This window comes from Melanotaenia boesemani, chromosome 20, assembly GCF_017639745.1.
Source record: "Melanotaenia boesemani isolate fMelBoe1 chromosome 20, fMelBoe1.pri, whole genome shotgun sequence".
NCBI lineage: Eukaryota > Metazoa > Chordata > Actinopteri > Atheriniformes > Melanotaeniidae > Melanotaenia > Melanotaenia boesemani.
Window position 1 is genome coordinate 13,205,122 of NC_055701.1, and position 14,109 is coordinate 13,219,230.

Genomic DNA, 14,109 nt, shown 5'->3' on the forward strand with positions numbered 1-14,109 from the left:
CTCAGAAACTCTCAGTATTGGTTCTACTACATCTTAGTGCCGTTTTTGATACAGTAGATCACCAGATCTTTTTAGACAGGCTCAGAAGTCTGCTGGGCCTCTCGGGTACTGTTTTTTAATGGTTTTACTCCTATCTCACAGATTGAAGAAATCTTTGTAAATATGGATACATGCTCCTCAGGAATTCACGAAATAAAATGTAGGGTTCCCCAAGGATCAATTTTAGGCCCAATACTGTACATGCTGCCTATTGGGGATGTCATCAGGAGACACTGCATTGATTTTTACAGCTATGCTGATGATACACAGCTTTACATCACCGTGTCTCCTGATGACCTGTAGCCAGTTAACGTCCTTTTAAACTGTGTTTTAGATATTAAGACACATGGATAGCAGAGAATTTCCTACAGCTTAACCTTCACAAAACTGAAGTTTTAATCGGTTTTATCGGTCCTGATGACAAGAGAGAGATTATTTCACCAAAATTACAACATTTTAATCCTTCTCAGTGTGTGAGAAATCTGGGTTTCCTTTTCAACTCTGAGCTGGATTTTATTCCACACATTAGAAATGTCAAAGATTTTATCATCTTAAAATTATCGCCAGTCGGCCCATTTCTCTTTATTGCCAGAATGGAGGTGCTGATGCATGCTTTTATATCTAGTAGAATAGACTACTGTAATGCCATGCTCTCTGGTCTTTCCAAAAAGTGTGTTTTAAAAACTACAGGTACTTCAGAATTCAGCTTCACGTGTTCTGATGATGACCAGAGGGTGGTAACACATTACACCAGTTTAAAAATCGCTGCTTTGACTCCCTGTGTGTTTCAGGATTGATCTTAAGGTGCTTTTATTTGTCTAAAAATGTCTTAATGGTCTTGGGCCTTCTTATTTATCTGACCTACTTTTATATTATGAGCACTCGTGGAACCTGAGGTCCTCTGGAACTGGTTTTAAGTTGTTCCAAAAGTCAGGACTAAAACCTACGGGAAGGCTTCTTTCTACCACTGCGGGCCCTTGTCTATGGAACAGCCTGCCAGGGACCCTCAGGGCTGCAGAGACTGTTAATGCTTTTAAAAAGAGTCTCAAGACCTACCTTTTTAATTTAGCTTTTAACTGAATTGTTATTTTACCTTGTTTAGGCTACTTCATTTTATTATTTTATCATTTTTATTTTATTTTACTAAATTTTTTATTTTATTGCATTAATTTTGCTCATTTATTTAAAAACCACCTGTTTTTATAATTTTCTTAGTTCTGTTTTTATGACTTTGTTTTACTAAAGGCACATTGTTTTTATGAGTTCCTGTAGTTAAACTTTTATATTCGTCGTTCTTATTGTTTTTTTCAATTTTCTACTTTTAACATTTTTAACTCCAATGTATTTCTCATGCGGACCCTCCACGCTGGGACCATTGCCTGCTTGGTCTGCAGGATTGTTGCCATGGGGATGGCTGTGGTCTGGGTAGCTAGGGGCCTTGCACTGCAGACCAAATGGCTGTGGTGTGGTCCCCCAGCCTGCCCGAACCCGGGGCAGCCTCAGTGGTCATGGTGGCTCCTGGTGTGGACGGGTCCCCAAGATATCATTACCTCACAGTAGAGTCCAGCCTGAGTAAATTCTTATTAATTAATTGCTGTTTTATATTCTTTTTATTTGCAAACATTGTTTTTGTGTGCATTTTATTATGCAAAGAACTTGGTGCTAATTATGTATGAAAAGTGCTTTAAAAATAAAATTTTATTTGATTTACTCAATTTCTGATATATTCTTTTTATTTTTTATTCAAAATTGTCTTATTGTTTAGTTGTTTTTTTTCTATTTTGCACCAAATCACAACAGAAGTTATCAAGGGTTCCCTTTTCTCTAGAACAGGTATATATTTTTTGCTTTTATTATAAAAACTAAATTGCCCAATCTTGTTTATCTTATTTTCATGTCGACATGTAATGTCTCTACATGCGCACACAGGTGAGCTAAACTCCCACCAGCAGACAGAGAAAGCCCAATTAGAAATTGTTGCATCAACCACCTGTATATCAGAGAGAAATATTTGCTACAGCGTTTGCTCAAAAGAGCAGCTGGAGGAGGAGAATTAGGTGGAGGAGTTTCCTGCTCTAGTGTACTGAGAACTTCATGGCCATCGGGGAAACACGCACAGCTGAACAATCAGTCTCCTTGAATACGTTTATTTCAGAGGATTTTAAATCTTAATGGTTAGTGATCAGAACAACTGAGTACTGCAGAGCTGGGCTCCATCAGCAGAGAGAAAAAAAAAGTTTAAATCTAAACTTGCATTCAATAAACATGTTCATTTTTTCAGTAGTCTTGCCCAGACTGCTATACATGCATTCAAATATCCGTAATTTATGTTGTATATCTTTGTCTGTACTTAATTATTAGGAAGTCATTTTAATGTAATTTCTATCACCCTTTGCTGCTTTGTTGGTAGCAGTTAACTTTTTTCATTTGTTACGTGAGTCCTTGGTTTCTGTGTTCATATTATGATCATCAGAAACCATAACAATTAAAATGAACTGGCAGCAACAGTTCTTGACTTACAAGTCTTGATAAATGTATTAAACTCTGTGTGAGTCTTCCTCACAGTCCCATCTTCCTAATCCTTATGTTTGAATACATTAAGACATTTCTGTTCCTTTCTATTTTCTACTAAATGTTAAGTTTCTTGTTATTTCTGCTTTTTTCCACTCAGGATGAGCTGGACTGGGGAAAAGAGAACTTCATTCAGATCAGGAGGATCAGAGAGGTACACATTTTGTCAGAGCGCTCTTTTTGATCCAAATGTTTTCCTCCTGTTTGACATGCACTTTGAATATAGCACAAGTCTCACTTGACTCCAGGTTGCAGAGCTTTATGAGGACCTCAAGAAGCGTGTGTCCCAGTTCAACATGCATGTTGCAGAGGACACTCAGTTTGTTGACTACACCAGTATACACAGGCAGAAGTTCATTCTTCAGGTTTGTCTTTTCTGAGCATTGAAGGATTTCTCAGGTCCCAAATATCATGTTGTGTGTGCTCCTCTGCTCTGTTCTACAGAGTGAATCATTTTGTTAATATGTTAACATTTTTAAGCATCTCTTTACAAAAGAACTGTCCTGTGTTTTAGGTGGTCATTGCTGGTGCATACTACCCCAACTACTTTGTCCAGGGAGAAATAAATGAATTCCTGGCATCCAGAGAGCTGTGTGGCTTCAACCCTAGAACAACTGTGATGGTATTAAGTTTCAAGTTGTTTATTTGGCACATGCAAGATGGCAGTGAAATGTAGTTATACATGCATCTGAGGCTGTGTGCACGCATTTACCGCTAGTAACAAAACAAAAACAACATTCTGCTGACCTCAGCACCCTCTGCAGGGTCTTCTGGTCACAACCAGTACTGTTCCCATACCACTGGGTGATGTTACCAGTCAGGACACTCTCCACCACTTCAGTGTAGAACATCCTCATAATTTTCAGAGAGAATCTAAACTTCCTTAGTTGTCTGAGGTGAAAAGGGCACTGCCTCGCTTTCTTCATCCAGCTGTCTGTGTGCAGAGTCCAGATAGATCCTCTGTGATGTGCATACCCAGCTACTTGAAACTGCACACCCTTTCCACCAGAGTCCCATTAATCCTCAGAGAAATTAACTGGTGTGCTAACGCTCGGTGCTCGAAACGCCGTGGTGAGGCGACAAGGGTAGTGCGACCGAACCGTGGAGGGGCAAGGAAGCACTATGGTCTGGTGTGACCAAAAGATATATAGAAATATAAACATTTGATACATTTTTTATTTTGAATAAAATTATTTGTTTTTTTTAAAATTCACACTAAAAACCTGACTTTCATTTTCAACTTACATTTTTTTAACTTTCAAATATTTCTTTCAAAAGAACAAACATTATGGCCCTACAGTGTTCACATGTAGAAGGATGTTAAATGTTTGATGACATGTTTTTCCATGTTTTCTGCTTATCTAAGTGTGAAGTGTCCTTAAGCATCAGCCAAAGCAAAAAAATAATTTAATGCAGGAGGAATTTATCCAATAGCCTTGACTTCTTGATTTCTTTTTCAGTAACCTGGCCAATATCACAGCATAATACCCAGATAATTATTGTTGTGTGTGTGTGTGTGTGCATCAGCTAGACCTTGCATGTTATTCACTGGGACTATTTCAAAAACTGAGTGCTTTGCATTGAATGAAACAAGTCCTTACTATTAAAGTGTGGGACTATATGGCTATTGAACTTGTGCTGTAAGGAATGGATAAAATGACAAGCTAGCATTAAATATGGAATAAGTTAGTTGCGGGATGGCAGTGGCTAGTGGCTTCTCTCCAGGTCGAATGTGCAGGTACCTGACACTAGTTGCCAGGACTGGGTTCTAGCTTCGAATTGCCCTGAACACTAATAGCTGCAGTCCTTTGCTTGTTTAATCTGGTGTGTGGTTGCTAGCCACTGTCAGCCACTGTTAGCCCCAGATAACTAATATCTTGCACTAGCGTTTAATTTTATGATGAATGATATATATAAACAGTGTAGGGGAAACTAATGGAGCTAACATTAGTTTGTGTTTAGACATTTGTTCTCCGGGCAACCAAAAGTATCATTTTGGTTATTCTAACGCTGCTCAGAAACATGTTGCTACTCAAATAAGCAAAAGTTGTTTTTATTTACCAACCCTTCACACACTTAACCAACAAAATCCTTTAGCATCTTAGTCTCAGGGAACACCAAGAAAGTGTATAAGTATAATTTCCTTTGTACATCTTAAAAAGAGATGCTGTTAGTTTATCAAACTGCCCACATCTTCACCTGTTAACAAAGTAGCACACAAGATTACTGTTTTAGCTTTTTTTCCCATAATAAGTTAGAATTTTGTAATTAAATCATCTAATATTTTGTTGTTTTCAGGTGAGGAACCTCCCCCCATACAGTTTTCTGTATTATAAGCAGCTGCAGTCTCTGTTCCGCCTTTGTGGACAGGTCAAAACCATTTCCTTTGAGAACTCCAGGTAATAACAGACATTTTTGTATTGTTGTTTTTTTTCTCTTCTGACGTTTTGCATGTTTTTTTTATGTCTATCTTTTTGTATTATGTTTTGTGGGTTCATTCAGAGCATACCTGGAGTTCTACAGAACATCCCAGGACTCAGGGGTGCTGCCAGAAGTGCAGCTTGCTCTCCTCTTGGATCAGCGAGATTCACCAGTGGAGCTTTCGGTCTACCCTACTGAACAAATTGAAGTCAGTGCTGGGAGAAGACTCATGACTCACATGAAATATGCACGGTATGGCTCAGTTCACACATTCCAGATACCGTCTGTAGTTATTTTCCTGTTTGAATCAAATCGATTTCTGGATGAATTCATGTCTTAAATTTAAAATAATCATCTTAGGAATTAATATTTTGCAGTATCTGTCTTTTTTGGAAAAAGGAACCTTTAAAGTAGTGCAGTGGTCAGTGCTCCTGCACTGAAGCTGATGTAATGTGACAACCTAGGATGACTCTTTCCAGCATTCACTGGACTCAGACTGGAGGTTTTAGGCAGAGACAGTACCAGCTGGAAAGATGTAAAATGGTGCATTTACTGACTGTTATTGCTTATTACATTTCTTTCAACAATGACATTGCTACCTGCCTTAAATATTAGACCACTGGCATATTTTAATAACTTATTAGTAATTCTCATTTGGTTTAAGTGTTTGATTCCACACTCAAACCAGATAATGACAAGCAAATGTTTGTAGATAATTAGCTATTGTGTTTTTTCATAAACACTTGGGCGATAACTCGGCAGTACCCTATTAATAATAACCCAGGTTTACTCATTGAAATTATAACATAAAATTGTTATTACAGCAAAAATGTTGACAGTGTAAATGCAATGTAAGTAAAAGTGCTCACACTTTGTCATTAAAGGCAAGGTCTGTGTGTGCTGCCTCTTTGCAGGGTGAATGCTGACATCCAAACCCAGTCTGTCTGCCCAAGGGGAATGTTGAGCAGCCCCATCAACCTAAACAAGCTGCCTCCCAATCGCTTGTTTGTTGTGAACATCACAGAGGTCAGCTATATTTAACATTTTGGCAAAACTAAATTTAAAAAAGTGCTGAAAAACCATGATTGATATTTTTTACATCTGACTATTTAATTGAACTAGATTTTTTTTCTTAAACTATGTGATATAGGTGGTGGAAGTGGGTCACTTCTGGGGTTTCCCAGCAGATGAACTTAGCCTGGAAAAGCAGCGCCATCTTACAGCAGAGATTAACATGCGTACACTGTGTCCTGTAACTGTGTCACTCTACCCAAACCTGTTGTGTCTGGCTCCATATTCAGAGGCCACTGAGCAGAACTTGTATTACCGAGCCAAGATCCTGCACATGCGTGGTAATTCCGTGGAGGTGAATATTACTTGCACACTACAATTCTCAGAGATTTCTCTCATCTTCACTTTTCTGCTGATTTTTCATGTTTTTCTAAAACTTTCCTCTTTATTTGTAGCTTTTTAGACAATGCAGATAATGCATCAGCGTGAAAGTTTTTATGTCTGTAATTGTGTTTGATTTACTTTTTTCCCCCTGTTCTGTGCAGTTTGCCACATGACATTGCCATCCATCAAGCTCTCACTAAGCTGCACAAGTTAACGTATTGTAGTGAGTTTGAGCACTATATGATTCCTGTCGTTGCAGGTGTTCTTTTTAGACTTTGGGAACACGGCTGTTGTTCCCAGCAGCTGCTTGAGAGACCTACCATCTGTCCTGCTCTCTCAGCCCTTCCAGGTAGCAATACTATTGTTCACAGTATCTGTCAGAAATGCTGTGCATCCAAACTTTGAAATAATGGTAACACGCAAAGCTCTCCTTGTGATTTCAGGCTCAGGAGTTCCAAATTGTTGACCTGCGCCCTTCAGCCCAGTCAATTATCCTAGGAAACCAGTGGAGCAGCCGTGCCCGCAACCGCTTCGTCACACTGGTGAAGGGTCAGTCAATGATCGTGTCTCTGTACTCCATCCTCTATGGTGTCATGCAAGTAGAGCTGCTCATGAACACAGAGTCAACAAAGATCAGTGTGCTGGACATATTGGTGGAGGAGGGACATGCTGTTAAAGCAGAAGAGAACTTTGAATCTAAGGTAAGACAGTGAGCAGCTCCGGTTGTCCAACAACAGATTTTAAGCAGTGTAAATCAACCCTAACATGATAATTTAGTGAAGAAATTCCTTTGAGTCTTATCATTTTAATTGTATACATATGCATTGTTTTTGGTTGTTTTTGTATTTATATTAATACAACTGAGTCACAATAGGGTTATTTTTGTTTTCTTGTAGCAAAACCATGAAGCCCTGATGTCTTTGTACAAGGACATGGAGAAAGGAACATATGTCCCCAGTTCTAGCAGCAGCTCTTTAAAAGAGCGCAACAAAGAAGCGAAGGAACTGGTCGACAGTATGCTTGCATACTTTTCCAAGAGCCCACAGTCCTATGCCAGAGCAAAGGTAAGAGACAGTACTAGCTAAATGCTCGATGTTGGTGGTAAGAGAGGAAATCGTCAAGATGCAATAATCTTTATGAATCTGGCATCATATAAAAAAAAAAAAAAACTTTATTAACTCATGGCTAATCTATTAAAAAATTTTTTTTATTTTTTTGATAGATTAGCCATGAGTTAATAAAGGCTTTTTATCTTCCATCTTCTTGAGTGCCTCAGTAATCTTTTCATTAATTCTACTGGATCCCATAACTGAAGAGCACCAGAGGAATACCACCATTTTTTTACACCCAAGCAGCACTCCAGGCACTTTTCTTTTTTCAAAAAAAAAACAAAAAACTGTTTAACATGTAAATTTACAACAAGGATGAACACAGTCTGAGATTTAGATGTTTGACTATGAGTAGTATCTGTTGTTGAGACTTTGTCCAGAAGGTGGAGCCATTTCAGTGGCTCAGTTCATACGTTGTGTTTATTCAGAAGCATACCCATTCATTCTGATTACTGGTCCAGTGACCACATCTCTGAATGACAATAATCAGAGAATGCGAGGAAGCGTTGTGCTATGTCTGGTTGCTTTTGCTTGCTTCCCTCTGACATGTCAGGTTCAACTGCATGGACCAACAAGTCCTTACAAAATTAACTTCCACAGCTTGAACCAGAAGACCTTCTACAAGTAAGTGTTATATTCACTAAGCAAAATAATAGTGAACCCCCCTGCTCCTTGCTGATGGAATGTCCTCCTGCAGGACGGTGTTTCTAGATAAGGCCAGCATCAACTTCTTGGCCCTGAATGAAAATCCTCATTACAAACATCAGAGGATGCTGGTGGCTGGATATGTGTCAGTCAACTCTTCAGGTACCAGATTAATACAGTTTCACAGCTTATACTGCATTAAATCATCATTTTATGTTCTATATACACATATCTATTATTTGTACCATTCAAAAAACAGTTTTAAATTAGATATAAAATTATTTTTGACATGTTTTTTTGTTGCAGGTGAACGCTTACTGTTGCGAGATACCTCCATCATGCCGGGCATCCCTGGACTGCCTGCCCTTGTGACGATGCTTTTCACCCCCATCATGGAGTTGCGGTTCGTAAGATGCACAATGCTGCTGCACTTAAATGTGTAGCTTTTGTCTGTAATAGTCTGTAATAATAATGTCTGTAACCAGTCCTGGGTTTTTCAATTTACCTAGCTGTTTGGGATTTTAGTGTTTTATCAGTTTATATTTTTTTGTTTTGTTTTTAAACAGTCATTTATTTATGTTTCATTTAGGACCAATGAAGAGAGGACATGCTACACAGGTGCCCTTTGTGGCTTAGGCTTTAACAGTCAGACACAAGAGGCCATCCTTACTGAGCATGACATTGAACTGGCGTTTGACGTCAAGTTTGATGTTGAAGACATCACTGAGGTAACATCTTCCAGTGCAGTCATACTGGTATTTTCAATGACCAAGTTCTGGTCTGTACTAAGCAGGTGCAGCATATCTAGTTTATTTTCTGGCTATCTTGCTTAACTTACCCTGACAATGGAAATCTTGCACAGTGGTAGTACAACACAGGTTATAAATCCAGATTCTTCATCTCTGGATATGTGTGCATTCATGTTAAACACACACACATCCATTTGAGTTGGCAACAGAGGACCAGTCACAAACATAGTTATTGCAAACTGAAGAGCAACACTGCTGCCGCAGCCAAAGCCGTAGGGAAGACTGACAAAATGAAAGAATAGGAATGCTGATTGTGGGAATGTGTATCATTGTTACAGCATTAAAGAATGAGTAAATATGAAGATTTCTGATTTGATCTTTTATTAAAGTAATTTAGTGCAGAAGTTTCTTTGATGAACATGAGAATATTTCAGTGTGATTGATCCCGACTGTTTTAAATACATTCTGCAAATAAATAAATAAAATAAGCCTATTTTTTTTGTCATTCTGGCTCGAGAGTCAGGAAGTAATTTAAGTGTTAGGGATTCTTAGTTTTTACACATTTTATAAGGTAGATGTTAATATGAATGTTTCAGTATCATGTGATGCAATTTGGTAATAGTAATGTGTGTGATCATACAATGTATGAGCATAAGGGAAGAGAAGAGTCAAGAGGTCAGAGAATGACTTTTATGTTTTAGGCAGCGTCTTTCTGTTAGTAACATAACTCAAAAAGTATTGGACGGATTTTGATTAAATTTTCAGTAAAACAGAACAAGGAACAAGTGATTAAATTTTGGGATTGATCCGGACAACCGCCGGGATCCAGGAATCTTTTTTTTACCCCCTTGAACCACCAGCATTTTGACACCCTGTCGATGCGCATAAAGGTGGCATTTAAAATTATAAAAGTACCACTGACAAAGTCCAAATTTTTTCCCCCTTTGAATCTTTGTTATCATTCAGAATAATGAATGAAAAGCTTCAATAAATAAACAATCAATTAATTAGCTTGCAGGATTACTTTGGACTCATACTTTTAAAGAGAAAATGTCAAATACGTACTAAATTAAAACATTCACATATCAGCTAACTTTTAACAAAATTAATTTGTTTTTATGTATTTTTATTTTTTTTCAATTATTTTAAGGGGAAAATAGAGAGAAAAAAAACATCTATTGTTAAAGTAACCAAACAGAGAGCAGGATATCAGCTGATACTGATTTATTGTATCGCACGTCTAGAGTGCCATAATGAACACATGGCAGGTCATTCTGGCATCAGTGTGGCTCTTGTAGAGGAATCCATGGAATCACTGCAGCGATCTTCTAGTTGAAGCTAAAGATAAATACTGCCTCTGCGTCTTGTCAAGGATGTCTAGTTCTAACTTGGTCCTATTGTAGTAAGAAGAGCTGACCAATTCTCCCCCATCCGAGTCTGCCACATTCCAAAGCTTATTCTGCATTCATTCTTCTGCTTCTGTTCATTTTTCTCTGTTATGTTTTCAGCTGTGTTTAGGATTCTTTACCATAGGGAGATAATTTTGCCATTAGAGTTTCTAAATGATCAGGTAATGCCCATAATCATTGGAAAAAAAAATTACAAGATGTCATCAGGGTAGATGTTATAATCCGATATTGTTTGACCCAGATCATGTTGATATTCTGGATCTGGTGATTCAGAAGATTCAAACATAGCGGGTATTGAGTGCGCTGTTGAGCCTTTTGGGGTTTTTCCTCAGGTGAGTGACTCTGTGACTTGGTGGAGGTCTGCATTCTCTGAGTTCTTCTAGTTATTATTATTATTATTATTATTATTATTATTATTATTATTATTATTATTATCACCACCACCACCCCAGGAAGTGGTGCTTTAATATATGTTATGCCATGGTCTGGGTGAATACTCCATTCTCATTGGCCGGAGAGTGTCCATTAAAAAGCGATAATTGACACCTATAAAAGAAGTTCCGGTCAAATAGACTTATTGCTGTAAATAACTGCACTGACTAAACGGTAGTTGGTAACCGTGGCAGCAGAAACTCAGACGCTGGGCAGCAGACATGCCAGATCAGAGCAGCCTGACGATGTAGGAAACTATTTGTGGACTTTGACTGTTTGAAACAAAATTTTGCATCATCCTCTGGACACACACAAGCTGTAAGAGCTGCACCCACCCTCTGAAATGTTTGTGTCACGTAACATAACTGCAGCTGACTGAGCTGCAGGTTTACGCCGGACGGTTCACGCTTCCGCAGCGTCCATTAATTTATGATAATGGCCACGTCGTCGGGCATTATCCTTTACTTGACCTTTTACCAACAAAGTACAACCTGTCCTGGTTATGGGACATTTGGAAAAATTTGAGCAATCTGTGTCACTGAAAATCTGAAGTTGAACCTAATTCTGCTTTGTAGGACAGACCCCTGGTTTCCCCCCCTTTTCTCTTTTTTAAACAAAAGTTTTCCAAAACTATAAAACTGTAGTAATGGCTTTAAACCTCATATGATGTTACACCTCCATTATAAGTGATGAGCTGATTATTAATAGTGTCGGCCTTTTTGTTACTTATGCCAACAACTAATGATTTTACATAATTTAACACTCTTTCATTTAATAATAGTAGATTTGGTCTTCTTTCAATTTTTAGATTAATGCTTTGCGAGTGGCCATAAATCAGTTGTTGTGCGATGGGCCCAGTAGCACCCTGCATCTAGGACCCGACAAGATCGCTCGCCAGCAGGACAACTGTCGGGACCGCCTCATCAGGTCGCACACATGAACCACAGAAGTGTGTGAAAAGCCAGTTTTCAAATGATGTAAATTAGAATAATAACACAAGTTTTGTGATGCAGACTGTTCAGCCGGTCCCCCCCAAGGGAAGAGATTACTCCAGTGTACTATGAAAAATCTGGAAAGTGGTACCAGGTAGGGTAAAGTTTCATGCATTCTTCAAGTAATCTAGAGAACTTTTCATATGATCATCAGATCTATATTGACAGTTTACTTCTGAACGTTTTAAAATACAACTTGGATGTGCAGGTTGATCCTTCTCTGAAGATGGACATCGCAGAGCCAGGAAATGGAAAAACCAGAGGTGTTCTCTTCCAGCTACATCCCATCATTCTGCTCAACAGTTAAAAAGACTATACTCATGGCAGTAGTGTTGAGCTGGTACTAATGTAGTAAGAGCAGTTACTTTGACTTCTGCTTAACAAGTTTTCAGAGTATATTTAAGTTTAAATGGGACAGTAGCTTTGAGCTGCACATTTCTGTTAGTGTTTACCAGAAGAGTTCTTAATGCAGCAGCTAGTCAAGTCTGAGATACAACTGGTCTTTGTTTTGTTTTAAGTGCTTCAGCTGTGGGCCATTAAAAATAGTTATCTGCAACAGAAGAGTCAGACAGTCTTCTTCAAACATACTCATTTTGACCCTAGAGTCAAGTTAAATTTGTCACCACAGCACCGACACACATGCAGGCTACTATGAGACTTGTGTCAGTGGCAGAATGCATTGGCTTATATTTATAGCTCACCATTCCAAGTCTCTCATCCAAAGTGTTATCACTTCAAACTTAGCAGCTTTGTCATACAGAAATGAATCTTAAACAACTTTAGGTCATCCTATGAATGTGAACTCGTCAGTAAGGTGGTGACTGGGGAGATGTTACATCAAGGTACATTTATTTTTGTTATTCTTGTAATTAAATACATACTGTAAGTGCAAATAGTTAGAGTCCAGGGTCTAAAGAACTACGTAGTATAGTTGAACATAGTACAAAGTTGGACAGTTATTCAAACAAGCTAAATATCACCAGATACTCCTTGTCGTCATAGTAGTTGTACAACAGTACCTAAACATGAGTGTGTGTATTGATCCTTATGGCTATACAGAAGCAAAACCCTACAATTACCACAATCTAAGACAAATATTGTAAAGTATTATTGTGCTATGGAAACAACCAAAAGGAAATCATCATTTTTATATATATTGACATTTACTGAGAAGCTCCATCTGCTAAGTCAGAAACATGAAGCAGTATTTAACATTGGGCAGCAGCCCATCTGTGGGCAATTCAGCCTTTGTGCTAAACCGTACAATTTGTGGCAAGCACTGCAAAGCGAAAGTGTAGCGTGTTTTTTTTTTTAATGGCACAAAATAGATCAAATATTATTTACCCAAGGCTTGACTTCATGCACTTATAATAAGGCAACACAAAAGTCTTTCTTTTTTTGTCTTTGAGTTGTGTACTTGTCTACCTAAAAACAGGATTATGAACATACGTTAACTGTGTTAGTGTTTAGACTGCTAAAGACAGGGTGAAGGCTTCTCCAGTGATGCTTTTAGAGAACACCATGATGACATAGCACAACGCTCCACAGATGACGATCAGGCTCGTCAGCAGTGGAGCCTGAGTCTGAGCTGGACTGTCAGCTTTGCGGTGACTCGGACAGGTTTACTCCTCCTTCCGCTTGGCCCCAGGAATCTTAGCTTGGATCCTGGGCAGAGAGAAACACACTGAAGGACCGACACTCTGAACACAACATGAACGTAGATAAAATTTTGGTGGTTCTAATCCATTCAGGAGGAACACCGACTAGCTGGGATATATGCTCATGCTCTTGTTGCAGTTCAGAACTAAAATTACAAGCTCATGGTTGCATTGCTTGTGAGTGTTTTCTAAACAACTAGTTAAATGTTCATTTTAAATTTGATAGATTAAAAGGTGATACTTACTTCCCCACCACAGAGTTGACGTGGGTCCGTATTAATCCCACATACTGATCAATCTGTGCCTGAAAAGAAAAGGCCAATAAGTCCTGCACTGTTTTCCAAACTAGGGTTTACTTGTGTTATTGGTGAAGCTTTTAAGTTCCTACCTGATGTTTCTTCATAGACCACAAGGCATGGTGAAACATGGGACCCACAGCTGTAGAGGCAGAGAGAGTCATAGTTGATGAGCTATTTTGACCTAAAACTAGAACATGTTTAATCAGAACAGGTTTGTGACAGCAGGGCCCTAGCACACACCATCCACCCGTCTTATCTAAGGTAAACTGGAAAAGTAATCAGAAAGTGTACAGTCCAGTCAACAAGTCCAATGCAAAAAGTTACATTGTGAGAAAAGAGAGGCTGTATTATTTTTACTTTGGCATGTAATGAAGATATGACAATCTCTTC

At 38.5% G+C, this 14,109-nt stretch overlaps 1 protein-coding gene across 1 annotated transcript in view; it reads left to right on the top strand.

Annotated features, from left to right (window-relative positions):
- tdrd9 (tudor domain containing 9) overlaps window positions 1-12,221 on the top strand; it is a 29,261-nt gene extending 17,040 nt beyond the window's left edge. The window contains exons 19-35 of the mRNA XM_041971245.1: window positions 2,711-2,764; window positions 2,859-2,975; window positions 3,125-3,232; window positions 4,909-5,009; window positions 5,113-5,283; window positions 5,946-6,057; window positions 6,182-6,397; window positions 6,686-6,775; window positions 6,870-7,127; window positions 7,323-7,490; window positions 8,089-8,159; window positions 8,233-8,342; window positions 8,487-8,583; window positions 8,770-8,908; window positions 11,579-11,697; window positions 11,784-11,856; window positions 11,971-12,221. Of these exons, the coding sequence (XP_041827179.1) occupies window positions 2,711-2,764; window positions 2,859-2,975; window positions 3,125-3,232; window positions 4,909-5,009; window positions 5,113-5,283; window positions 5,946-6,057; window positions 6,182-6,397; window positions 6,686-6,775; window positions 6,870-7,127; window positions 7,323-7,490; window positions 8,089-8,159; window positions 8,233-8,342; window positions 8,487-8,583; window positions 8,770-8,908; window positions 11,579-11,697; window positions 11,784-11,856; window positions 11,971-12,069 (2,103 nt within the window). The 3' untranslated portion in view covers window positions 12,070-12,221. The remainder of the gene's footprint in view (window positions 1-2,710; window positions 2,765-2,858; window positions 2,976-3,124; window positions 3,233-4,908; window positions 5,010-5,112; window positions 5,284-5,945; window positions 6,058-6,181; window positions 6,398-6,685; window positions 6,776-6,869; window positions 7,128-7,322; window positions 7,491-8,088; window positions 8,160-8,232; window positions 8,343-8,486; window positions 8,584-8,769; window positions 8,909-11,578; window positions 11,698-11,783; window positions 11,857-11,970) is intronic.
- Window positions 12,222-14,109: the final 1,888 nt, after the last annotated feature.